The sequence below is a fragment of the Bemisia tabaci genome, chromosome 4 (assembly GCF_918797505.1).
Source record: "Bemisia tabaci chromosome 4, PGI_BMITA_v3".
In the NCBI taxonomy this organism is placed as follows: Eukaryota; Metazoa; Arthropoda; class Insecta; order Hemiptera; family Aleyrodidae; genus Bemisia; species Bemisia tabaci.
The window spans coordinates 10,793,966-10,821,547 of NC_092796.1; the positions used below are offsets into that span (position 1 = coordinate 10,793,966).

General features: G+C 40.4%; 1 protein-coding gene across 7 annotated transcripts in view; it reads left to right on the top strand.

Moving 5' to 3' along the window:
* The window catches only part of wake (ankyrin repeat and fibronectin type III domain containing protein wide awake), a 370,794-nt gene that overhangs the window by 295,659 nt on the left and 47,553 nt on the right, over positions 1 to 27,582 (top strand). For 3 of the 7 annotated variants that reach the window (XM_019046069.2, XM_072299303.1, XM_019046070.2), the window contains exons 2-3: positions 12,595 to 12,963; positions 25,288 to 25,371. The exons of 1 other annotated variant lie outside the window; for it this stretch is intronic. In XM_019046069.2, coding sequence (XP_018901614.2) covers positions 12,906 to 12,963; positions 25,288 to 25,371 — 142 coding nt within the window. In that variant the 5' untranslated portion in view covers positions 12,595 to 12,905. The remainder of the gene's footprint in view (positions 1 to 12,594; positions 12,964 to 25,287; positions 25,372 to 27,582) is intronic. 3 more of the 7 variants (XM_072299299.1, XM_072299300.1, XM_072299302.1) reach the window with 1 other exon arrangement.

Genomic DNA, 27,582 nt, shown 5'->3' on the forward strand with positions numbered 1-27,582 from the left:
GCCCCGGGCAGTACATTGATCTGATTAATAAAAAATCTGGCCTTTACTTCGTTACTTATTTATTTAAAAGCAGCCATTACCAGCCTACACGCCGTATTTAAGGATATTATGACCACAGATACATTTATACGTTCACGCTGAAAGACCAATCGTCACCCTAATTAAGTCAAGGGAAGTATGAAAAATTAAGAGGTATGGCAAGTTATCGATTTAAAAATGTGCCTCCCCCCCTCATGAAAGTTTTAAAGCTTTACTTGATGATTCTGCCATTATTCTACCATCTCTCTTCTACGAACGCTCGTCTTTGCATATCATTTAGGCGTGTAAACATTTATGTTCCGATGAAATCATGCGTATATATTTTCTCGTGCGACGTGGGAGGTACACTGAAAAAACGTGAAAATATATGGCACGAATAGATCTTAGGGAATAATACGAAATCAATTAAAAAAAAAAAAAAAAAAAAAAAAAAAAATTGCGAAAAAATTCATTGCCCCTTGAAAAGTGGTTTTAAGTAATTTTTAAGGTCAGCAATGGAAAGTACGTGAAAAATTACATAGGAAAACATGTAATGGATGACATCGAAACGAAGATTTGGCGAGGAACTACCGCGGAAAGAGCGCGCCGCCAACCGCTCAACCCCCACTTTCACCCTCTAGCGCCTTGAAAAGTGGTTGTGAGTAATTTTTAAGGTCAGAAACGGAAATTACGCGAAAAATTACATAGGAAAACATGTGATGGGTGACATCAAAACGAAGATTTGGCGAGGAACAGCCAAGGAAAGAGCGCGCCGCTGGCCGTTCAACCCCTATTTTCACCCCCTAGCGCCTTGAAAAGTGGTTGTAAGTAATTTTTAAGGTCAGAAACGGAAAGTACGCAAAAAATTACATAGAAAAACATGTAACGGGTGACATCAAAACGAAGATTTGGCGAGGAACAGCCGCGGAAATAGCGCACGCCAGCCGCTCAACTCCCCCACTTCACCCCCCTGTATCTCCGAAACCACTTTTCAACTCAAGCTGAAATTTTTACCAGAGACTTTGGGCATCATATGCAACAATTTGGCGCAATTCCCGTTTGCAAAATCGAGGGCCTAAAAAGGGGCGAATTTCGACCCATTTTTAACAAGGCTCTTTCGCTTGAGCCTTGAATTTTCTTGTTCTGTCAAAAACCAATCGCCCCAATCAATCACTGTCATTGTCATCGTCAGCGGTTCAAATGTTGGAATCATTGTTCAATCGCTAACTTAAGTTCTACAAACTCCCTCATTCTTTCAGTTGCTAAAGCCAGTTTTCTAATCGTCCAGTTTTTTGGGACGCATTTTTCCGCCCAAAATCCCTGAAAAACCATGAAAACGATTGAAAAATGTTCCTTGAGGAATTAGGAAACTTTAAAAATTGCGTACCACTAATTAGAGACCTAATTTTTCAAGGTTTTATGAGCTTGAAAGTTGCGTGTACACAATGATTATGCAAAAAAAGTTCGATGTCTAGAACCATGTTGCGGTTTTTATACATCGGCCAAATTTTTCGGTTAATGTAAACACATTATTTGGTCTGGTCATAGTTCTTTAAAGCTATGTGATAAAACTTTTTCTCGGCTCATGCCACGGAAGTTTTTTCTAAAGTTCAGTCCGGTTTGTAAGTTTCGTCACGTGAACCGGAATTATGGTTGCTTGAACCAGACCAGACAGTGACATCGCACTGCGGTTCCTATTACCCTCTCAGGACGGTCGATGGTTCCCAGTGCATAGGACGATCTTGTTTTTTGTAAGATTTTACGAAATTCTAGTCGATTTTCTTTAAAATCCGGTTCTTCAAACCAAGAACTTTTTATATCTGTGACCTATCACGGAGAAAAATGGACATGCAAGTCTCACAAACTCAAAATTGAGTTATTTGAATTAGAGCATACATCATTTGACGGATTTTTTAAAGCAAGAAACGCCCAAAAATGTCAAATCAATCGAGAGTTCTAGCGGTTTGATGTTTGCGGTTAAGAAAAAGTAGATTCGATGAAAGAAAAAACCTACTTAAAATTCTAATATGCCTTGTGCAAGCCTGGAATCTGCCGGATTATGACAGATCATAGCGGTTTGAAGTTTGCAGTTACAAAATGCAGTTTCGAGAAAAAAAACTATTTAATATTCTAATCTGCACAAAGTCAGGTCTCAAAACTGCCGAATCTGAACGCGACTTTACGCCCTTCGGGGTACTAGAAGGACCGCTCCCTGGAAATCGACAAATCCTTTTCCGAACCCAACTCGATGAACACCGCTTTCACTGAACATTTCCTTCTGCTTAGAATATCGTTCTTTTTCTCTGTAGACGATCACAAAGAAGCACAGAGTGGGGAGTGGCTCACAAAGAATAGAGTCAATGGGAGCGGTCGAACAACAATTTTCTTATTTTAACCGCTAATTTTAATGTTTATTTTGTCATATTTCATATTCTAGGGGATGATTCATACCGAAAATTTTACAAGGTAACCAATGAAACCACAATTAGAACCTCAACGTTTTGTATTGACGGAGTTTTAAGCCTTTTTAATTTCCACATTTCGTCAGACTTCTCCGATTGAATAGTTCCGATTGAATAGTTGAATGGGGAGGGTGGGACAAAATTTGGAGACTTAAAAGCTCATAACAATCCGTTCATACAAATTTTGAGGTTTTAAGAGTGGTTTCATTGGTTTTCTCGTGAAATTTTCTTCTTTAACTTTTAAATTTGACTAATTAAACATCAAAATTTGCAGTTTTAGTTAAATATTTCATGTCCGAACTCGTTGATTAACTCGATCCACCGTGCGGCGCGGCGTTCCACTTTTTAGCGTCCATTTTTCCTCGCGACCCGACTACACCGTTTTTGAATCGAACTCTCTTCCTGATTCCTCCTAATTAGTTCGGATCGGGGTCCGTGGATATTCGGACGGATTCGCGGCGCCGGTGGCATCCAGCGGCGCGACCTTGGCCGAGCAATCCAACTCATCATTGCATGCAAATCACACCGACAAGTTGGTTCTCAAATCGAATTCGACCACTTTCAGATGAGCCCCGGAGTGCGTAAAGACACGAGCGATTAGGGGCTCATTTGAAACTGGACATACTCACTTCTGGAAACAACCTCACGTCGGTGCACTCGCCGGGGTGATTTTGTGCTTCTTGAAACTGGAGCTATACAGGGTGTTTCAGGTCATCCACACCAAGCATACTTCCTGTTTTTTTTTTCTCGGTTAAAGTTGGGCATTTCGGGTTGCGTGAAGACTTGACCCCCAAGAGTCGAAAGGGATGAAATTCTGAGAGATTCTGAATCTAAAATTTAGAGAGAGCAGAACCGGCAAAGGTACCAATTTTTCCGGTAATGATCACGGGTGCCTTGCGGTAATTTTACCTCGTTTGGAAAAAATTCGATGAAATTGCAGGGAATAGGTAAATTCGGTGGAAACAGGATAATGCTTACAAAGAAACGGTAAAAGTGCTGGGTACCCCTGATCTATAAATATCAAGAACTCTCATAATGGAGAATTTGCACACAAACATTGTATTGCTTTATATGAGAGTGCTTAGTAAGCTGAGTTCGCAGTATTTTTCATAATTTTTTTTTTGAAATGGAAAATCGGAGAAAAACGGATCTAAAAGTGAGAAAATGTGCCGCCTTGTGACGCCGTCTGGCAAAATTTTCCATTTAAATACATTTGCTTAGGCAAATTAGGTTATTCTGTTATATTTCAACCAATAATTGTTCAATTCAGAAACCAAGGATATCCTCATGCTCAGTTTTCTTAACAGTTCCATTTTAAGCATGGAATTTACAAAATTTCAGACACCTGCAAATTCTCCACATTACCGATTTTTGTATTCTCAAGGATAGTCTCCATTTTTCCCCCATATCCAAACGCTTCTACAGTTTACTATGACAACGCACCTACTGCGGCTATTCAATGGTTTGAAACACCCTGTATATTCATCAGGAGTGGGCAAGTCGATTCCTCCGTGATCCCGAAGTGTCTTTATCTTTACGCACTTCAGGGCTCATCAGTGGCGTGGCGTAAATAGCGATATATCGATTGTTATGCCATTTAAACCTATGGTAAAGAATCGATTACTAAGGTGTTCGCTGCGAACACCCTGTTTATCGATCCTTTTCCATAGGTTTAGATGGCATAACAATCGATGTATCGCAAAGCAAGCCACGCCACTGGGGCTCATGCGAGGACGGATCTGCTCGCTTTCAGCAGTCGCCGGTTCAATTGACGTTGATTTGTCGACAACCCTGCAATTCTCGGAAATCGGCACTTAATGAGGATAATCTCAACCCCTCGCATTATCAACGGATGCATTTCCTCGTCCTTGGTTGCATCGTTTTAAACTAGCACAAATCAACTTAATTTTGTTCCGATGCGGTGACAAGAGCCGCTACGATTCTCTTTACGCGAAGTTGTCAAGTGATCCTGAGAAATAGGATTGTTAACTCTAACATCCTCAGCTGGTTCGGGGACATTTCTCACGCTGTTCAGATGATCACCATTATCATAATTACTTGAGTAAAAATTACTAGAAGGATTAGAAAAGATACTTAGGATTTGAGTAGTTACACGATAACTGGAATAATTTTATCGCCGTAACAGACAACACATTTTTTGATCATATTTTTAGTAAAAATGATAATCACTCGAATTTTTCCGCATTAATATTCAAAGGGTTACGTATTATAACGCTCTCTAATGATTTATTGCTCTACTTCTCAATGAATATTATGTAAATTCCGAAAATATGCTGACTGTTACGCGGTAAAAATTCAGCGTAACAGACAGCACATGTTCGGTCATTTGTGTACTAAAATTGAAAAGTAGAACAATGAACGAAAAACGATAAATCTTTGAAAAGCGTTATAACACATAACCCTGTGTAGATTGATGCAAGGAAATTCGAGTGATTATCATTACAACTAAAAGTATGACCGAAAAATGTGTTGTCTGTTACAGCGACAAAACCATTCCACTTATCGTGGAACCACCCCAATAACACTGGGGGAAAAACACATTGGATCTAGAGTCCAGACTCTTGAAAACATTGACAAGAAAAAATACTCTTGATTCAATCGGATTTTTGCTTGAATCAAAACGAAATCCGCTTAAATTAAGAGGCTTGTGTTTTATTTAAGCTAGATTCTGATTGAATCAAGAGTACTTTTAATCGTCGGTTTTTTTAAGAGTCTGGACTCAAGATCCAATGTGCTTTTTTTCCAGTGTTGAGACAAGTTTTCGGGCCAGTTTCCAAGAATCGGAACCAAAATCGGTCTAATCCCCCGACGAGTGGATCTCAACCGTTTTTTACGCTCCTCAGTCACGACTCACGACGCCCCCTCGGCGAAAAACCGCGTAACTCCTCGATGGTAACCACACGAACATGCGCTGTTTCTCCTCAGGAGGGTGGCTCGAGGAAGGTGACCGTTTTCCCCTCATCCGCCCTGGAAGTCAGCACCTGTGTTTCGCCTCGCAAGGTTGACTGCAGGTAGCCAGGAACTCACTAATTAGAAAAACGATATTTCGAACCACGGTTACTTTTACAGGTGCGGTCGTTACATTCCTCTACATCACCCTCCACCCCCCCCCCCCTCCGGCTCTCCCGATGAGAAATACCGGAACTATCGCGAGACGTGCGCACGTTATGATATTTATTGTATTGCTATTTGATTCTAATCTGAATCGGACCGTTGCAATTTTTTCAAAGGTTTCTATGAAAATAAACCTTACAAAATACAAATGTTCTATGGAATAATATTATTTTTCCATATTGAAGAAGAGGAAATGAGGAAGAGGAAGAAGAAAAGAGATAAATGGACGTATTTCTATCAAACAAAACTATGTGCATCAAGACATGAGCCCTGAGACCCATAAGAATACATGCATAACAGGGCTCACCTCATAATGCAAATAGCTCCGTTTGAAAGAAATTCGTCCAAATGAAGGTTTAGGTTTAGATCGAAGCCAATTTATTCGCCGACATTGACCATCTTACTATCATGTTGGTGGTAGAACTGCAAAAATGCGTATCTCGATTGCGGTGTTTCGAAAACATCGCTATGATTTTATTTTTTAGAAGGAGATTGAACTAACATCATGACTTGAAATTTCCACAGAATATTCTTTAGGAAGAGAAGAAAAATCACTAAAATTCCCAAAAAGTATTTCCAGTAGTTTTCCATGTAGAAAACAAAGTATGACAGGAAGTCTGTAACTCCGGAAACCAAGATGCGCGTTTCTGCAGTTTGACCATCGGTACGGGGTATAATACCACTATTCGACCACGCAGGAGATTGTGTTGCCTACTCTCAAAATTGAAGGGGAACTGACATGACGTTAGAGCAACCTCTTACGGTTAGTTTAATAGCTTTCACAACGGTACAACTATGCTGCCGTGCTAAGGAAGAACGCCAGATGAACATCCGAGAGTTGCCAAATTTCCTTCAATAAAATATTTATTTTTGAGGAAAGATATGAATAGTTTAACCTGAAATTTTTAGGGCCTTTTGGTGAAATTGCGAATAAAATTATCTAAAAATTGGAAGGAAAATATTCATAAGTTTATCAGAAAATTCGTGTTTTATCAAAGGGAATTTGGCAACGCCTGATGGTTTATACGGCGTTCTTCCTTGTAGCACGGCAGTATGCGACCACGTGAAATCTCATGTCATAGGGAAAAAGAAATGGAACTTACTTTGCTTCGCAGTATGTGAGCCAGGAGTGGCACAAGTGGCCCTTAAATATCTGGTAGGCCGTCAAGAATGAGCCATATAGACTGTAATTTATTAGAAACATTGGGTATAACCTGACGCACAGCTCTCCTGGATACAGCTGCTCCACAGCTGCCGGGTCAGGTCGCAATGTGGTCCTGGAGGAGATGAGGATCACCTTGCACCCCGGAAGATCGATTATCGATCGAACAATAGCAGTATCCAGCTCGGATGTTTCTTCGGATTGCTCATATCTCCACGGTTATTTTCGAAGGACTAAAACTGAACCAACCGATGGTACTACATCAAAGTATCTTGTTATTTAGAACTGTTGTTCCAACCTTAAGAATTATACGCCAAAAAAAAAGTGAAGTTGATTGTAAAAAACAGTGTGCGAGAACTTATAAAATTCTGAATTACCTGTCACAGCAGATAGTTTTACATCTTTGCATCGCTAAAGTAACTGTTTCAGCGGGTAATTCAGTATTTTGTAAGTTCTCGCACACTTTTTACATCCAGAATGTTTAAACAACTTCTATTTTTTTTCGATGTATTTTTGGGGAAATAAGGGATTTCTCTGTTGTAAGATGTCTCTTTTATTTTTTTTTTGGTGAGTTCAGTTTTAATGAAATGAAGGCTTTGTTTGTTTACTTCTCACCAAGAAAGTCGAAATTGCAAAGATTTCCATTTTTTTCATTTCTAATAATTTGACCCTCCCTCTCTTAAGTGCAAAACAAATCAGATCAGTTCAGAGAAAGAGTCCTAGGGCCCAGCTTGTTCCCTCTTAACAGAGAAATCCATTCAGTAAAAGGAACCAACTGCATAGTGCAGCACCTGTAGGAACGAATTTTTTTCAACCGACTCAATCAAACAACACAATGGGAAAATTGGAATTTACCATCACAATAAGGCTATTCCTTGACGTTTTCTCCTTGCACGGAGGAAAATGTTGTGACAACGTAAGTTTACCCGTCTTGATGGGCTTTCTCAAGTCGAGGAAACCTTTTGTTTTCATCGTAAGTTTTCTTTACGACAAAGACAGTTTTCCTTGCGTCGTAGCGGTTCATTTTTTCAAGGGCACGAAACTATAAACCAAACTCCCAAGAATGACTTACAGCTACGGCGAATCGATTCTGTTCAATTTTGAATCTTTTTTAATGGGTTTCTCAGTTCAGTCGATTTAGCTCATCGCCAGGCGACTGGCTTTTCAACCGTGGCAAGGAAAGAGTATAATTTATTTCGCGAGATACTAGATCCAATCGCTTAGCCGATATTGGTTGTTCCCTCCGGAGGATGGTGCGGTAATTTATGAAAATTTGCACTCGCGAAGTCACCCTAATTCGTGGGATCGATCAGGGATTGGCGGCGAGCTATGCTATGAGGACGGCCATAGCGTAGCCGAGAAAAGCTGGCCTCTGCGTGAGTCGGATGTTTATTCAATAGGTACACGGCGGGGATGCCAAAGTGCGCTAGTCGAGGGTGCCATGGACCGTAGGAAAGAAATGAAAGATTGAAAATTTCAGTGAAATGCCACTTGAAATTTCACCAGGCTATGAAATATTCCATATTTTTCAGGGGCTAGAGTATGTAATCCGCACTTAAACACACAAGAATAGAAGAAAGTCATAATTTTTATACTTTGCGAAACATGAAAAAGAACCGGTATTTTTCAATTTCTTTCATAAATTTTTGAAATTTCAAGAAATACTTTCCGTGAAATTTCAAGATTCTATTTTTCATGAATTTTATCACCCTGCGCTGGTGAAAAATTTCTTCCATCCAATCCAGAGACAAGATCCACTGGTTTCATCAAAATGTTGGAAGCATTCACTTTCTGATAATAACCGTTTGCGGGAAATGGGTGTTCAGCACTGCAAAAACACCCAAGCCCGATATCCCTCTAAACTTAATGGTGACATCCATGTCATGAGGAAGATCCCAGGATTGCGAATTACCTAGGATTGCAAAAATCGACAGTTTTTTAGGAAAACTTTTAGGTTAGAGGTAGGATCTCAACACGTGAACTCCTCTCCTGAGTACGCCTCTGACATTGCACAAACATTTTCCGCATTTTTACCTCTGGTTGTTGATTCTTAATAACTCGAGCTCAACTTCGGGCTTCTTCTCGAATCCGTCATTGTTTTACCAGGCAAGCCGACAAACCTGGTTTTCGATGCACCAGGGGCTTCCGCCAGAACCCCTTGTCTTCGAGCATTTGACTACCGATCACGTGCTTAAGCTTAAACCCCCCCCCCTCATCCCGAAACGTGCTCATCCAGTCGCACGTGCGCGCATGCAAGGCCGCATGCAAGAAAATACAAATGATTTGGAAGTTCGATATGCATGTCGCGCAAGATGGAGTTTCGTTCTTGTAATGGCTTTATGACCTAAGAAAATCCAAACGGGACAACAGAAGAGAGAACGAATAGAGGCGGATCCCATGCTTTGATAGAGTCAAGTGAAAGAGTCTTGTCTCTTAAGAATGATATTCTTTAGGCTTTTCTGTCAAAAATTATTTCATCTGAACTTCCGGCAAAACAAACTCAATCCCAAACAACGTACCTTTTCAGTGTTTTCATAATATAATACAAATATTGATGGTGAAATCGAGATTTTGTCATTTTTGGTTTGAGCCCAAGATCAATGATAGCGATAAGTTGCGATTCCATCAACAGATTATTGCAAACCTATTGTGACGAAACTGCCTTTTCATCGATGCGAATCTACGGCATTGTTGGTGGTGAAAAATTGCAATAAATTGAGGTAAAATCACAATTAAATAGTGATCTTATCGATAAGGAAAATCAGGTAAAAGAGCTTAAATTTTAATAAGCTTTTCGCGATTTTACATAGATTAGGTGACCTTTAAAGCGCATCTCTTCTGTCGGGAAATTTCACTCCAGGGCAAGGCCGGATTTACCTACTTACCGCCCCTTCACATTCGTTTTGAAACATCGATACAAGCCATCGAGTGAACGTGCCGGAGGAGGAGGGGTGCATAAGACGTGTTTATTCGTGTTGGGCACATTTTCTGTGAAAGCCCTGTCAACACCATCAAAAGTTCACGGAACATTGCGCAAAAATTAAGTTCCGTAAACCCATCTCTGTGTGGATGAGACGTTTTATTTATAAGAAAGGAACGAAAAAATTATGAATGAATAAACATGAATGTGGTTTTATGATTTTAATTTCCGCCACCGCGCCAACCGCACTGTGTTTGGCGCAATGCTTGAAGTATCCCTACAGTCTAGTAGGCGCCATGCATTTCACGCCGACCGCTGCTGACCGCACTGTTTTTGACGCAATGCGTGAAGTATTCATGCAGTCTTGTAGGCGCTATGCGTTTCACGCCAACCGCTGCTGACCGCACTACGTTTAACGCAGTGCGTGAAGTATTCATGGAGTATTGTAGGCGCTTATATGTGTTTCATGCTGACTGGCGCGCCGAGGGCTTCTCCTTTCCATCTCAAATCCTCGTCATCATTGCTCTCTGCGCCGCGCCGCTCCAGGCCAAATTGCATGTTTGGTTTCTCTCTCAACTAGACTAATGAAAGGCGCTGTCTCTTGTATCACCGAAAAACGAACAAATTACTTATAGAAATTACTGCACTTTAACTCCCAGGAAATGAGAGATTTTTTCGCCTTTTCTCGTTTGAAATTTTTTTTCTGAGTCGGATTTTTTTCTTGATACCTAAATTTGAAAAAAATTACAGCATTTGCCGCCATTGGCCGCGGCCCCACCCCCTTAATCCGGCCCTGCTCCAGGGTGGTCCTTTATTTGACGGGTTTGTGTTTTCGGAGCTTTTTGCCCTGTTAAGTTTTTAGAATATAGGATTTCGTCACATTACTCTGAGTCTTGTATTCTGTCGAGTCTATAAAAATTCTTTTTTTTGTCTGTCAAGTCCTTCATCGATCTTAATTTAGTTGCGATTTGGTAGACTAGCTCATGCGCTCTAAAAATGTTGGCTCTCGTTCGATGGTTTCATTGAGGGACCATAACTTCTGAAATTAGGGCTTTCGAATCCTACATTTCGTTAATTTTCAAGGTAAATCATGCATTCGAAGTACACACGCTCAGTGACACGATATTCCTACAACTAAGATCAACACCGCATTGATGTTACTCATGACAAAACATACCAAGTGTTCCCAAAAGGAAACAACTCTTCACTGGAAAAAAACACATTGGATCTAGAGTCCAGACTCTTAAAACATCGACAAGAAAAAGTACCTACTCTTGATTCAATCAGAATCTAACTTAAATCAAGAACCAAGCCTCTTAATTCAAGCGGATTTCGTTTTGATTGAAGCAAAAATCCGATTGAATCAAGAATATTTTTTCTTCTCAATGTTTTCAAGAGTCTGGACTCGAGATCCAATGTGTTTTTTTCTCCAGTGTTACTTGAGGGAAAATGGATGTCCGATTTTCAGGAGTTCTTTGAAAAAACAAATGTTTGATTCATAAAGTAAATGTTTATTTTCCTCCTTAAGTTTTGATGTAGCATCAATCCCTTTCTCCTCAGTTCCACCCAAATGCGGATTCCTTTCTCTCTTCAGCTTGATTCTGCAGTTTAGCGAGTAGAGCGATTGTGTCAGTATTTTGTTGATTTTGTACAGAAGATCAACCTAATAATACTTAGGAAAGACTGTAATTTCGTTGGAGGCCTCGAAGGAGTCGTTGGAATTAAACTGCAGCTGAGATTTAGACTGGACGTCCGACAGCATTAATAACTCAATAACAGGAACGCCCCATTTGAATAAGTCTAGGTGTGAAGATGTAATAGGTCCAAAAAATCGAAAAATTAGTTTTTTGAGGAAAGCTCCATCCTGAGAGGATCTATACTGTCTGTGTGAAGATATGCAAAAATTCTGTGCAGTCGCATGTATTTTTAAAACAAAAACTATCTTTTTAGATCATTACATGCAAAACCTTTCGAGTACCATGTCCAAAGTTAGTCCGCTCCAAAACTTGATGTAAATCAAGGAAGATTGTCAAAATTGGTCATAACTAACTCCACATACTCCTGGGAACATTAAATGGCCTTGCTGACGCTCACTTGATACTGAATTCATTGACCGAGTGCTCTTCATCTTCTTCTTCTCCTCCTCCTCCTCCTTCTTTTTCTTCTTCTTTGTCTCCTTTTTTCGCTGTATAATTCGTCACCATGCCGGCCAAAGTATCACAAGCGCCATGTAACGTTTTAAAATTTCCGCCAGCATTTTATTGTTTCACAGAGATTTTGTTCAATGAAGCTGTCGGAAACTTTCACGGAATTTTCTTCGTGCTGCCGATGAAATTCAGTGTAATTTTCAAATAGCTTCAACCAACAAATTCTCTGTAAAAGAATGAAATGGCGGCGGAAATTTTTTAAAACGTCACATAGCGCTTGGGCTACTTCGGCCGGAAGGTGACGGATTCAGCTTTTTTGGACTGTCAAGATTACCGTGGCAACTGACTTGCGATAAGATGCAGAATCAGTCTGCACGGAGAAACAAAATTCGTGCGTGGGACCTGAAGTTTAGGTCATATGGATCTCTGAAGTTTTCGGATTGAGCTTCTGAACACTTTAGGTCTAGCTGTCGAGGTTCGGATCACACATCTGAAACTTCAGTTCTTACATCTGAAGTACTTCGGTTTTCACATCCGGAAGACTTCGGTTCTCACATGTAAGAACTGAAGTTTCAGATGTGTGATCCGAACCTCAACAGCTAGACCTAAAGTGTTCAGATGCTCAATCCGAAAACTTCAGAGATCCATGTGACCTAAACTTCGGGTCCCACGCACGAGGTTTTTTTCTCCTTGTGCATAATTCGACCCATTCGAAGCACTGAAACTAAATATCTTACTCTTCAATTTTAGGCAGAAACATATAATCCCACCCAAAAATTGTACATTCCACCTCTATTAATACGACGAGGCAGTGCGTTATTCCAGCCGAGGATATTTGTGATGATCTCCACAACGAAGTGAAATGAACCTAGGATAAAGTGTAGTGTCAAGTGTATGCGCGGTGACCGCAAAGTCCAAAATGACGAGTGCCGTTCGGAAAGTGTCTATGAGTGTCTAGTGATGACGCCTTCATTCCCGCGGCCAGGCAACCCGCACGCCACGTTTCGCAGCTCGTCGCCTCGCCCCAGGATCGTCCCGTCATCGGCTTCGCACCAGCGATCATGATCTGCTACATGCCCCGCATCCAAGTTATCGAGAAATTAGGATTGAAGTCTGAAGGTATGTCTCGCAGCCATTCATTAGCCTCCAATCACTCATTCACCCGATTCGTATTCAACCATCATTTGCCACCCCCTTCCCCCCCTTCCCAGCGGTCGTATCATTTGCCCGTCGTTTGTATTCAAACGACGGCGCGGCTGACGGAACGTCTTATTGTCCGGAGAAAAACGTGAGCGCTGTGGGAATCCTACCGCGCTTAGGTTTTTCTTCGCGGAAGAGTTCGATTGCGAATTGATTCTTTTTCCTCGATTTCGACGCTCTCTCATTACGCGCGGCCCTCGCTTTCGTCGGGGGTTTTGTTTTTGAGTCTCCCTTTTTCTATAGCCGCGCTCCGGTTTTAAGGGGTGTTTCATTTGATCCTGTTCCAGAATACTGCTGAGATTCGCCTCTTTTATGGCCGGACTAATTTTTCCATTACGGAAAAAAGAGGTTCGGTCGTATGTACCCGTACCGATGATCGGTGTTCCATATCATCAGGGTGTCTACATGTCCCGAAATAGTACTGATTTTTTAAGGGCGGTCCGGAAGTACTGAAAAAGTGCGGAAATTCCGTAAAAAGGTCCGGAATTTGTTTAATTTTTTGTCATTTTTGTCGCAATTTCAAATTTTTGAAATGTTTCCAATTTCGTCAAATGGAGGTACTGAAAAAGTACGGAATTTTTCTGGAGGAGGTACTGAATTTCTCGAGAAAGTACTCAAAAAGTCCTGTAAAAGTACTTATTTTTGACCAGCCTGTTTTAGTAGAGACCCTGCATAATCCCAACCAATTCAGTTCGGCAAACTGAATTTTCGGTCTGTCAAACTGAACTCTCGGTTTGTCAAACTGAACTCTCGGTTCGTGTAACCGAACTTGCGTGGTAAAGTGAAATGACGAACCAATTTTGATCATGTATGTCGAACGTTCGATTATACGAAACGAGAGTTCAGTTTGACTAACCGAATTTTGGGATGATATGGAACATCGAACGTTCGGTTCATATGACCGATTTTTTTTTCTTTTTTTCTCTTTTTTTTCAGTGCAGGGTAAAACATTTACAGCCCTTACCTAATAAATCACGCCTCATTCGGAAACTCAACCGCTCCCCTTCCATTCTCACGCATGGTGGGACAAAATTCGGTTCTATAAGAGCAAATAAGTCCAATAGACGCCTGCGGATCAGAAGATTGAACTCTCAAACTCGTAAATCGATCTCGTCAGTTTTCAGAACCAAAGTTCCTCTCGGTATAAGCCGATGGTTCAGTTCGACGAACAAATATTTCGGTTCACCGAACCGAAAAACTTCGGTCGATATTGAGCATTTTCTTAAGGACCAAAGTTTTCCGTTCGTTGATCTGAATGTTCCCTTTGTTTGACTTAACCTTTCGGCTCACCGAACTAAGGTTTGTTTCTGTCGACCAAAGAGGTTGGTGCGCACGACTGAAGGCTGAGTCCTCCACACTGCATTTATTTTTTAACATGACTGAGGTAGATTCTCTCCTCCGGCTCACATAATTGATTGGCCAAACATCGCGTATTTGAATGAAATTTACCTTACATTGATCACGATTAATTGCAAATTTTTATCTTTCAACTTATTTTTCCTCCGGTTTCCTATCCCACGCACATTTTGTAGAAAATAACACACTGAAAAAAAAAGTTCGGTAAATCCGAACTAGTTAGGATCATATGGAACCAGGTTTTGTTCGGTACACACAACCGAATTATTCGGTCTATTCAACCGAATTGTTCGGCTTGTGCGACCGAACCACAATAAATTCTTACAGTTCGGTTCAGTGGATCGAACAGTTTGGCTGAGCAGACCGAATAATTCGGTCGTATGTACCGAACAAAATCATGGTTCCATATGATCCTAACTAGTTCGGATTTACCGACATTTTGTTTTCAGTGATCATTGAGATGCCCAATATTTGCTGATGCAAACCTTCCATTTTTCGTCATCCGACGATGATAATTCCGCGATCCACCGGTTCGGCGTCCCATCTGGCCTCAACGGTATAAATAAACACCAAGAGCGAAGTGCGCGTCGCTTACCAGTTGGTTTTTATGACTTTCGCGCTCTTTTCCTGCCATTTTCTGCGGCCGGCATGGCATCGTCAATGAGGAAATTCACCCCTTTTCCTTGACGCCTGACACAACGTCTCAAACTTCATTCCGAGCTCCGAGTCCTCCTGCTCTTCTTCTTCTTATTTTTATAGTCCCTTGTTTACAAAATTAGAAAAGTTTTGGGTCAAATATCGTCTGGTATGAAATGGCAAAAAAAAAAATATATGAATTTCTTCGTAAATTTCGCGAGAGTTGAGCTCTTGAGATTACCAACGTCAACGCACGCATTCATATCGTAAAAGTATACTGCCATGCTAAGGAAGAACGCCGTATGAACCTTCAGGCGTTGCCAAATTTCCTTTGATAAAACACGAATTTCCTTGCAAACTTATGAATATTTTCCTCCCAATTTTTCAGATAATATTGGTCGCAATGCACTTGAAAAAAACACATTGGATCTAGAGTCCAGACTCTTAAAAACATCGACAAGAAAAAGGACTCTTGATTCAATCAGATTTAAGCTTAAATCAAGAATCAAGCCTCTTAATTTGAGCGGATTCTCTTTTGTTTTAAGCTTAAATCTGATTGAATCAAGAGTCCTTTTTCTTGTCAATGTTTTCAAGAGTCTGGACTCTAGATCCAATGTGTTTTTTTCCAGTATGTCACCTAAGGCCCCTGAAAATTTCAAGGAAAGAGATTGATCTCTTTCCTGAAAAATAAATCTTTAATCGAAGGAAATGTGGCAACTCTCAAATGTTCATACGGCGTTCTTCCATAGCTCGGCAGAATATCCCATCCCATTGCATTTAGAAGCTTAGAACTGTAATGAAATAGAAAGGATTTCAGTTTGACGCAAGATTGGAATGTTAAAGAATTCATATAGTTTCTACGTTCATCGGTCGAATATCACCGCAGAGGAGGAATTCCGAAAAGAAGACACGCAGCAACGCATACTACTGCGTAGGTTTCCACTTCATGACACGCGCGTGTGTAGAGAGAGATGTTCGGTATACTAATTAATTCACGAATAACAGCTTTGCAACGACACAGTTGTTTTTGAATGCTGTTATCGAATTCTATTTTTTGTTTACCTGAAAACCCTCTCATAGCTAACATTGAAGTATTCATCTTGTCTGGTCATCGATTGGTTTTCTCACGAATTTTTGAAGGAGCTCCCTACCTCACTGAGAACCCTCCAAAAAAGATGGAGAAACCCCTGAACTCATTTCCTGCTCTCGCTCTGTCTACGCTTTTAGAACCAATGCGTTGCTTTTCTGTAGAATGTCTAAAACTATTTTTGTTAGGTTCTTAACCGGATTTGCATTTCTGACGTGGCTGATAAGATTATGGTCGTCAACACTGAGGATTGGAACGCGTAGATGCGAATATTATGTAAATTCTAATGAGCATCGTGCGTATGAGATGACCTACAAATCGGACATTACCTATCCCACTAAATTTATGGTTGGATCAGCCTAGGATTTATGGATAATTGGACCACATCTTGCAATAAGGAACCACTATTTCTGGCTCATTTTAGAAACAACATACATGCCATTGGTTTCTCTATGCAGATGTGCTTTTACGGGAGAGCCAGAGATAGTGGTTCCTTATTACAAAATGTAATCAAATTTTGAGTCGGCTGTTTCTTCTTTCTCGTGATTCCTCACGTTACCAAACGGTTTGGTGTGTCTGCTATCATTTTTGGAAGATTACTCTTAAACATCCTGGTATGGATATCGTACAAGCCTTCACCATCTTGATTTGCGCTGATATTAAAATCGTGTTTTAATGCTGAAATTTTGAAGGTATGCGACAAATAATTTAGATCTAACCATAAACGCCAACGTTCAATATTGATCGATATGTCACCGTTTGAAAAACACGAAGAATGCCGTTTTTTGTCGGGCTGATTGACAAAAGCACGAAGGGTAAAACTATAGAATGCACCTGCCACGATGCATAAATAACATCGTTTGTAGCCTTACATCGATCGACGATATTTCTGTAAACAATGAACATGAAACTTGCCATTTGGAGGAATCTTAGGTTTTTCCGCAATTCCTAGATTCCACCATCATAACGGAATTTTCCATGGCTCAAGCGTTTGACCCATTAAGGTGGAATAAGGCACCTAATATTTACGACAAGAACGAAACAGTGCGATCTCAAGCACCATGTTTTAATTTGCTGGCAACATTTAACCAATGACACGTCCACTTTGGTTGGACCTTATGTTAATCAGTCTTATACGGGCGTGGGAAGTTCCACACTCTAACGCTCGTGCAAAAATCGCCTTCAAAACAAGTCTGTATGCAATCCGCATACGTGTTCGAATAGTTATCGTTCGACGCCTAGGAAGATTTTTAAGTGCACTCTGCTTCAGTATGCTCACATGAGCGTGAGGCTCTGTAAACCATATCTATTTTATAATATTGCAATTGTTTGGGCCTTATGACGTCTAAAAGATCTACCCTGCTGTTTTATACCCTGTGTGCGACAGACCTTTTGACCCGTTTTATTCTCTACAGCCCGAAACAACTCGTAGTAAGTATCAAAAATCCGTTACAAAAAACCCTTTCCCTCAGATTACTCAATTGACTTTTGAGGCCATTTTTACATGTTGAACCAATCGATATCGATACAATCGCACCTGTTCGAAGTATCAAATACGATCCATTGCAACGAGGACCAGGAACGCGCGGGGTACAGGCTAATGACGTTACCTGTCCCCACCCCTGTCTCCCCACCGGAATCGGGGTCCCTTAAAAGTTTGTAGTTACTCACGTTAACAGCTACAGCGGAGCGGGGCTGCGAGTCGAATCGCGGAACTGCGCGACGACACGGAAAATCGGGGCCCGGTTAACTTTTAGCAGTGATTTGTAGCGTTCGCTGCGATTCCTCGCACGCCACCGCTTTAACTCGCGCGAGTTCGCGCACGGAGCCCAGGGATTCGGGATTCAGGTCCGCGCCGATAATCAGATCAGTTGCGGCTCCCCTGACGCGACGGGATTTTCACTGCGAGTTTTGCCCTGATTTTGATTGAGGAGATAATATTCTGTATGGTTGTCGGCTTTCCTGATGATCAATGACTACCAGATATTGTTGTTAATGGATTTGTTGCTCACGAATGAGTCGGTTCAAGGCTCAGTGCAGCGACCCGAAAAACTTTGGTTATCATGGAACACATTTAATGGTAACCAAAGTTTTTCCCTCCGTAGGATTGGATCACCTGTAAGTGAACCTTCGGTTCACTGAGCTGAAGATCAGTTCCGTCACACTGGAAAAAAAACACAGTGGATCTAGAGTCCAGACCCTTGAAAACATTGACAAGAAAAAATACTCTTGATTCAATCGGACTTTTGCTTGAATCAAAAAGAAATCCGCTTAAATTAAGAGGCTTGGTTCTTGATTTAAGCTAGATTCTGATTGAATCAAGAGTAATTTTTCTTGTCGATTTTTTTAAGAGTCTGGACTCTAGATCTAATGTGTTTTTTTCCCAGTGCAGCTTAATTGGTCGATTTGCTCGATTGAGGACTTAGCCCTTTGAACTAAAATCGCCTTCTGGACTATGCCCTTTTTTTTTTATTTTTCTCTTCTTGCAAGTAAATTAATCGACCTGTATCCATGACAAAACTATGAAATTGCGTATCTCGGTTTGCGACGTTGCTATTTCCTCTTGTCATTTTATTTCTTTTTTGCGCAATATTCGTTCAATTTGTCTTTGTCTGTAGAAAAATATTCTCTGAAAATGTCACATCTTATTTTTGAGCAGTATATCCTTCCTTCAAGATAAAATACCTACGAGCTGAAATGTTGGAACAAAGTAATCAAGATACTTGGTTTCCTCGTTCAGTCATCTATATGCTATTAGTTGAATTTGAACAGGAGCCAAATCCAAAGTGGGACAGAAGCGGATCCAGCAATTTATCAACACCGCGTTTCCTCCATTTAAACCTACGTTAAATAATCGATTCTTGTCGAAGCACCTGGCCCCTCCAAGAATCGATAAATATCCAATGGTTTAAATAGAGAAAATCAATGTTGCCAATTTACTGGTTCCGCCAATGCAGTGGGACGGAGCATGTCCGATTACGTCGTACCCTTACATCACCCTGAAAAAACTCAACATTTTAATTGGGTCGCAAGTTCGTTCTTAGATCGACTTTCCACATCGCCGCTTCTCTTCATTAGAAAGTTTTGCAGGAGCAATAAACCATACTGTGCTTCGATTACCAATCGACCAATCGTGTGCGCCTAGAAAAAAGTGAAACAAGCAGATCGATGCCTAGATTGAAGTTCACAGCTCCTTAGGGACAATGCCTAGTTTTAAGTCAGGGGCAAACATTAAACACGTGAACGCCACTAAGAGTTGAATTGGCGTTAGTACATACGTCCAATGGACGCAATAAAGGACAAAACACGTGACCAGTCCCATAACTGTTTAAATTGGACTTTTGATAGTAAGTTTGTCATCAGACCTGTGTCATAATTTCAATGTCTAAATCATGATTGCGGTTTTTTCTGTTCACATTAAAAACTCAATAGTTGTAATATGACCTACGGCGCATTACAAAGGCTATGAATCATGTAAATCCGAATTTACCGACTCGAATACTATTCGAGTAAAAGTCAACGTAAATCACGTTCCTAAATCCTTTGTCCTAAAAAAGACTGACACATCTTTAGGGACATCTTAAATCGTTAACCAATTACTGATTTCGCGCAGTATTTTACAGGCTATTTTCCTGCTTTAAAACAATAAGGAGGAGAAAAAAATTTCTAAAAAGCACTACTTTTAGTCTAATTATCTTACCGTGTAGTTCAATCCATTCATCTAACAACGTATGACTCGTAATTTGTTGTTTAGTTTCATAGCTTCCCCAGTGCTTCATTTTTACGCTCAGTTGACTGAAGTCCCTTTTGCACACATCAAATAGACTGATTTAGTGACTACATCATTCGATATCATATTGAACTCTTGGTTCAAACCAAAAGAAACTAACATATAATCTCATGTGCGAATTCTTCATGAGGTAATTTATTGAAACTTAGTCATTTACCAGTCATAAATTAATTAAAGACTCATTAAACAAGCGAAATTTTGATTGTAAGAAACACTTGAACGCATTATACCATCATGGCGCAAAGAGCGCGAATCAGATACAAGGTTCTGTGGCTTCCAGGACTTTATGTCCACCTACCTTTCGTCCATTAAATAAATGTCCACCGCTATTTATGTCCACTAAACGTTAAGTCCAGTCTTTATTAAGTCCACATGATTTAATGTCCAACCATGAATACGTCCAAAATGGTCAAAATTGTGGACATGTTATTTCCACATTTTTTTTATTAATTAAACATTTTCAGTAACAGATGCAGTCAAAATTGAAAGTCCTCTTTAACTAGTTATTTCGTGCTTCTCAATTTTGTCGGATACTGTGCAACGCCTCTGACGCGAAATAGTTGCTGAAAGCGTTGCGGCGCGGCAGGCAATCAGCGTAACACGCGCATAGGCGCCTACAAACCTAACGGGATACTTCACGCGTTGCGCAATGCGTGAAGTACCCCGTTAGGTTTGTAGGCGCCAGTGCGCGTTCTGCGCTGCAAACACGCCGCTCCGCTCTGTGTTAGGCTCTATTATTTAAACTCGCGGAGTCAGCGTTTTTCAACTCATGATTTTGAAATGTTTGCACTCTCTGCATTGATTATTCCCTTTTAAACTGATGAAAAAGAAATATGTACTACTGGAAAAAATAATGTGTTTTTTGTAAATATAATAGTGGCTCCGTGTCAAATTTAATGATTTCCAAAGCATTCAAATTTATTCTTTTATGTTTTGGGCTTTTACTGTATTGCAGCGTGGTTTAAGCGCAACCAAACGCTCAAAAAAATTGTGGACGAAAAATCTGTGAACGTAAAAAAAGTGGACATAAAGTCAGTGTACCGGTTCTGTGTTTGTTTGAATTTGAACCAAGGGTTCGATATTACATCGAATTACGTAGGCACTAAATCAGTCTATTCCTACATAATGCAGCATCAATAACGTCGGGAATGCATCGAGCGTGCTATTGCTGACGCTTTCGCATGCGTCGAAATTAATAGAAGATCGGAAACTAGGGAGCTAACGCCGCGCCGCGCCGGGTGCACGAAGCGTGGCGCGCCATGCCACGCCATAATATTTACCCATGATTTGAATAAAGAGCAGAGATATTTTCCCAACGAAAGACGTATGTGTGTGTACGGATCTCAAGCGCGGCCCTGGCTCGAGTTCTCACTTCCAAGTTTTGTCTTGACGTCAATGTCACCTGCGTCCGCCCACTCCTCTGAGATACGGCGCATGCGTGCGTTACTCGATTAAACGTTGATTAAGCGTTGCCCAAGCCTCAATCAAACGCTATGTCGTACCTAGAGTGCCTTCATACAGGGTGATCTAGGATTAAACTGCTAGACAGGAGGTGGGTGTTTCATGGGTTGGAATAAGACGCATTGTGTGAATTTTCCTTAAAAAAAGACAAAAAAAAAAACCCCATAATCGAAGGTGCATTCCCCTACTCCAATTTTTGGGAAAATAATTGTGCGTTTTTAAACACAGGAAAAAAAAAAAAAACACATCGGATCTACAGTGCAGACTCTTGAAAACATTGACAAGAAAAAGGACTCTTGATTCAATCAGATTTAAGCTTAAATCAAAAGGAAATCCGCTCAAATTAAGAGGCTTGGTTCTCGATTTAAGCTTACATCTGATTGAATCAGGAGTATTTTTTCTTGTCGATGTTTTTAAGAGTCTGGACTCTAGATCCAATGTGTTTTTTTTTTCCAATGAAGTGTGAGGTCACTGAATTTTTACTTAACCAAGCCAACCCTGAGGAAAAATTGGGCAACGTAAAATGTAGTCAAGTTAATACTGGTTAATGCCGTCCCATCAGCCATCACCAATCATCCTCAGACGCGTGTACAAAAAGCGCCTTCAAAATAAGTGGGTATGCAATCCGCACGACGGTCAAGTTTGAATAGTCATCGCTCAACGCCTTGGAACGTTTCCAAGCTCGTGCGCACACATATAGCCTTATTGCAATCGATTTAATTTATTTTATTTCCGTCTGTGTCTTGTATCAACTTATCCTATAGTTGTTTCTCTTATTATTTTCACGCTTTCAATTTGAAGAGGTGTTCATTAACTTCGTAATTGATTCCAGACTTGAACGTTAGTCTAATCGTCACCATTGATATAATTTCCTATCAATTAAGTACCGAGCAAACCAGATTATTTCACATTCGAGGCCTTTAGCTCTTCGATGAAGTCGATTTTTGCAGGTTGGCAACACCTCACTCTGTCAATTTAAATGTATGTCGAACAATCGAAACGGGCTGGACCAAAATCGATTATTCATGATAGATTTCAATGGAGGAAAGACAATATTACCAGCTCCCGAGGATCGCCATCGGTTTTTTTTTTTTTTTTTATTTTTTTATTTTACTTTTTTTTTATTTTTCGTTGTTTTGTAGTACACTGCGATTCGTTCGCAACGACCCAATCCCGATCACGGAAAGCTTTTTATCCCGGCTCGTCCGCGTGGAAGCAAATCCGACGCTCTACCGAAGTCGTTACCGTCGCACAGTGGATCGAGTCAATGGGAGAAAATTGACAAACTTTGGAAACTTTGAAAGCTTGTATTTTCGAAAATATGAAACAAAAAATTTTAAGAGAGGCTTTATTGATTTTTCCCAGAAAATTCCTTTTAGAAACACCCCTTAAAATGGAATTTGTAAGGAAAGAAACATCATAAAATTTAAAATGGACCACTAAACAAGGTACGAATTTAAGCATTCTGATACATGTTTCTTAATCAGAATTCACGTAAGGCACGATTCGCGCAACGGAAACTAATGAAAGAAACTCCAAACGAAGATATTAACGTTTTTATTTCACATTGATTACCAGAAATTTGAACTGCCCGCTGACAAGAAACTCGAAGCTCCACGTGAGTCAAATCGCGCACTACAACGATTTCAACAAGCTTCTTAATCGAGTAATGTTAATTACCCACCATGTGTTGTTCAAACTATAAGCAATTTGCTACAGCTGAGCTAAAGCGTCAAGATTGAGGTTGCCAGATTTTTATATCGCAGAGACTGTCATGATAACGTTTAGCGCGCGATGTGAATCACACAGAGCATTGAGTTTTCATGAGCGGGTGGTTTGAATTCACGCATCAAGAATCATTAAATATCTTTGGAAGGAGTTGATTTCGGTAATTTTTGTCGTGTGCGTCGTATTCTATACATGAAGTTTTAGTTAAGAACCATGTATCAGAATGCTGAAATTCGTACCTTGTCCAGTAGTCCATTTGAGCCAAAAATTTCATGTCCAACTTCTTCCATTAACTCTTTCCATTGTGCGTCGCTGCGAAAAATCCAATTTCGGCCCCGGAAAGTTTGCGATAGTGGCCGAGAATGTGTGAGTGTCGAAATGCATCGGCGTAACTGTCGTTGTGCGGATGCACAAGAGCGAGAGGTATCGTAATTAGCGAGTTAGTATTCGCGTCCACGTATGATCGGTTTCCAATGGCGAGGACTCGGTTGATTGACCACCAGGGTGTTAAACGCCTCAATTAGTGACCACTCCGCCCGTCCATCCGCCGAAATGATAGCCACGCTAATGAAAGCCGAGGGCATTAAGGGCCACCGGCCAGCGAAATCACCCCACGACCAAATATCCGGGGACCTTGAATACTCCCGTGATAAGTAAGAACGCCGTATGAACCATCAGATGTTGCCAAATTTCCTTCGATAAAATACGAATTTACTGGGAAAATTTAAATATTTCCCCCAAAATTTTCAGACGATTCTGTAAGCAATTTAATCTAAAATATCTGAAAATTTCTAGGAAAAATATGCATGAATGTTGTCAAGAAAACATGTTTTATCACGGGAAATTTGGCAACTTTCGAATGTTCATACGGCGTTCTTCCTTATCACGGCAGAATACTGCCGTGATAAGAAAGAACGCCGTATGAACATTCGAGAGTTGCTAAATTTCCCTCGCTAAAACGTGTATTTTTGACGCAATTTAAGAATATTTTTCCATGAAATTTTCAGATATTTTAGATTAAATTGCTTACAGAATCGTCTGAAAATTTTGGGGGAAATATTTACAATTTTCCCAGTAAATTCGTATTTTATCGAAGGAAATTTGGCAGCGTCTGAAGGCTCATACGGCGTTCTCCCTTAGCTGGCAGAATAGTTGTCCGAGTGAGGATAATCGGAATTGTTGGGATTCAACATTTCACTCAATTTTTCAGGGAGGCACTACACTCTCTCTCATGTTCTCTCTTCGAAATTTTACATAGAAACATGTTCTTTCCTATACATTTTACGTAGAAAACTATTCCTGCAACGAAAAATCCGGTAATCGTCCCATGAAGAGGATTTAAGTATATTTAATTAGTATTCGCTACAAGACAAAAACGTGAATATGAATAACGCCTTGTGTATGATTTGTATTTCATTAATTTGTCACCGTCAAGCGCACACATATTTTTAGCATATTTTCCATGTATTTCATATTATTATTCCTCCTAAGATTATTTTTCCAAGTGTGCCACTTCCTGAATCACTTTAACTCTTTCTACATAAAATTTTAAGGAAGGAACAAATATTGTAGTGCTTTTATTATTCATACCCTATCTAATGTCTAGCGATCCATATGTCTTCAGACTTTTAGTAGACTCTATTGGCTGCAAGCGTGCGGGCTTCATTTCAACAAGACTTGCAGGACCTTATTTTAAAGCGTATTCGCGTTTTTAAAACGTATTGATTTGAAACTAGCTAATTGACAGATTTAACTTTTCCCACCTTCTCTAGCTGATTTAGTCGGTTTGAAGCTTGATTCTTTTCGGATGACGATGTATGTTCGTAGGATATCGGCAATTGGCCAAGTCCTAAAAGGATTTTTTTTTCAATCATTCACCTTCTGTGTATAAAAATTAGAATAGCTGAAAAGACGTGGCTGGCACCAGCCAATCCGATCACGTGCTCTGAAGCCGAACTCAGATTAATCGAATTCTCATCGCGATTTGCGGGATTGCTTGAAAAAAATGCAGCCCACAGTACTTACATCAAACTCATTAGATTCTGTGGATTTAATCTGATTAAAAATGGTAATGTTCCTATCGACAAGCAGGAAGTTGGGTGGTTTAATTTCGTTACAACTATCGTTGATGGATCGTTTGCCTGAAATGCGTGTATGGTTTCAGGGGTCATTTTTGATTTTTCAGGCCCGCCACTGGTCAGCGAGATCGGTGACTACCTGAACACCATGACCTACCCGACAGCTAGCGGAGCTTATACTGAGTCAATGGGTAAACAAATTGAACTTCTTTTTCTTCGTAGGGTCAGTTGCACGCAGCAGGGTTGCCACATTCAGGGAATACCGGGAAATGCCAGGGAATTTTTAAAAGTCAGGGAAAATGACGAAAATGTCTGGGAAAATTTGTTAAATTACCTTCATTAGCTTTCTAGAGTGGATTTGACCTTGAGAACAACAAATTTTGCCTGGAAACTATTTCAAATTATGTCTTTCTGGCCATACGGCATAGCTTCAATTGTCAGGAAATTTTACCCAAGAGTGTCAGGAAAATCAGGGGAATGTCAGGGAATTTCACTTTCTAAATCTTGTGGCAACTCTGACGTAGAATATAAGCATGTTTATGTGTTTCAGTCTTTATCAGAGGGACGGTGATCAACATCAGTCCTTTTGCTACACTTATATTAAGCATATCACTAGTCGTCCTAGCACATTTCTACTCAGCACAACAACAATGTATGTTTCGTTTTTAGTTGGATACTGGAACTTTATTTGGAAACAATGTGCAACTGATGGATTTTACCATTTGCCAGGTTAAAGTTAAGAAAATGACAATAATTTATTCATCCGAACAAAAAAGGAGCAATGGAGGAAAAATTATTGATCAAGCTTTATCACATTAAAACATTCGACTAGTCTAGAGCAAACTTTAGGTTTAGTTTGCTACTAGTATTCCTCTCGATTATCCAAAATGTTCGTTGCTCTCAAACGAAAGACTTTTGAAAGTCTCCTGATGAGTGTTAGACCCGAAATTCGTCGGAAAAATTATGTCCACTCATGAATTAAGCCTCTTTTGTGCGAGGAGCGTAGGTAACTCACCAAACACGAGGCCCGCCCGTAGAATGTATTTTTGCCCCCCCCCCCCTTCTCAACACCCCCCTCCCCAGGCTCGACTGAGGGATTGAATTTAAAAACAAATTTAAAAATTCCATCAGGCGACTCGGTCCCTGCCCGCCCGTATTGCAGGCCCTACTTTTACGCCACTGCTATTATACCCGTAACCAAACAAAGGCGCTAGTGGAGACGTAAACAAAATTGAAATCCGTCTCAATTACACTTAAAGGACTGTTTTTCCCGGCAACATTTTGGCCCCGCTGATCTGAAGCGCTCTCATTCCCAAAACACCGCGGCTCTTAAATTTCTGCCGAGATTTTTCTATATGTTTAGCCATTTGTAGTTACATTAGACTAATTTTCAGTTTGTTTGCTTGCACCCGTTCGTAGACGTTGATGAAGTGGATTACATTTTGCAATACGGAACCATTATTTCTGGCTCTTTTTTGAAACAACATATATGCCACTGATTTTCCAATGCAGATACGTGCTTTCATGGAAGAGCCACAGATAGTGGTACCGTATTGCAAAATGTAAGCCAAGTAGCGTATTTTGTTATGACTTCTGCACGTCAAAGATTTTTTCCACATTTCTACTTAATTACTGATTTACTTGCCTACTGAACGTCCGTACAACCCCATTATAACACGAAGGTTTTTTTGGGAGATATTTCGCTGAAATACGACGGGAAGGAAGCAACAAAGGTGTGAAAATACATGATTAGATTTGTTTTATTCTTGATTTTACTGGAGAAGTGTACTCGGACAATATCGAATAAGTTAGCCATTGCAAAAATGATATTGAAATATAATATCGAAAAGATTCATCCGGGAAGGGTGGGATTTTCCATTTTTGCACGCTTTTTTTCAAATTTCTTTTCGTCCCCCGGCTCGGATTTTTGACGTAACGCTGGGAATGGTCCCCCTTCCTTGTAACGCACAGTAACGCTAACTCAAACCCCCCTCTCTTCCGTAAGTGCGTTACGTAATACTTGAACGGCCCCTAACCTCGTATCAATCATGTCCAGAGACAAGAGACCCTCCACTCGGACCCTCCCTCCTCTATCTCGGCTATTGTGGAAGCTTCAACTCTCGGGACATCAACATTAAACTTTTGACTTACCTACAGGGTTGACGTTTAGCAACGTGTTGGCAGTTTCGTTTTGCAAACAAGCCGAGGTTTGGGAAACTTGTTTGGCTCATGACGTCACCCGAAGCTCATCATCCACCATGTAGATAGGTCAACAGCCGAGAAAAGGGCGATAACTGTTGCTCCCCTATAATTGGACCGCGTTAAACAGAGAGGAACCAAGGCGCATCAGCTACTGCCAAATTTAATCGGGTAAATTAAGTTTTTACACGATAACGGTTGTG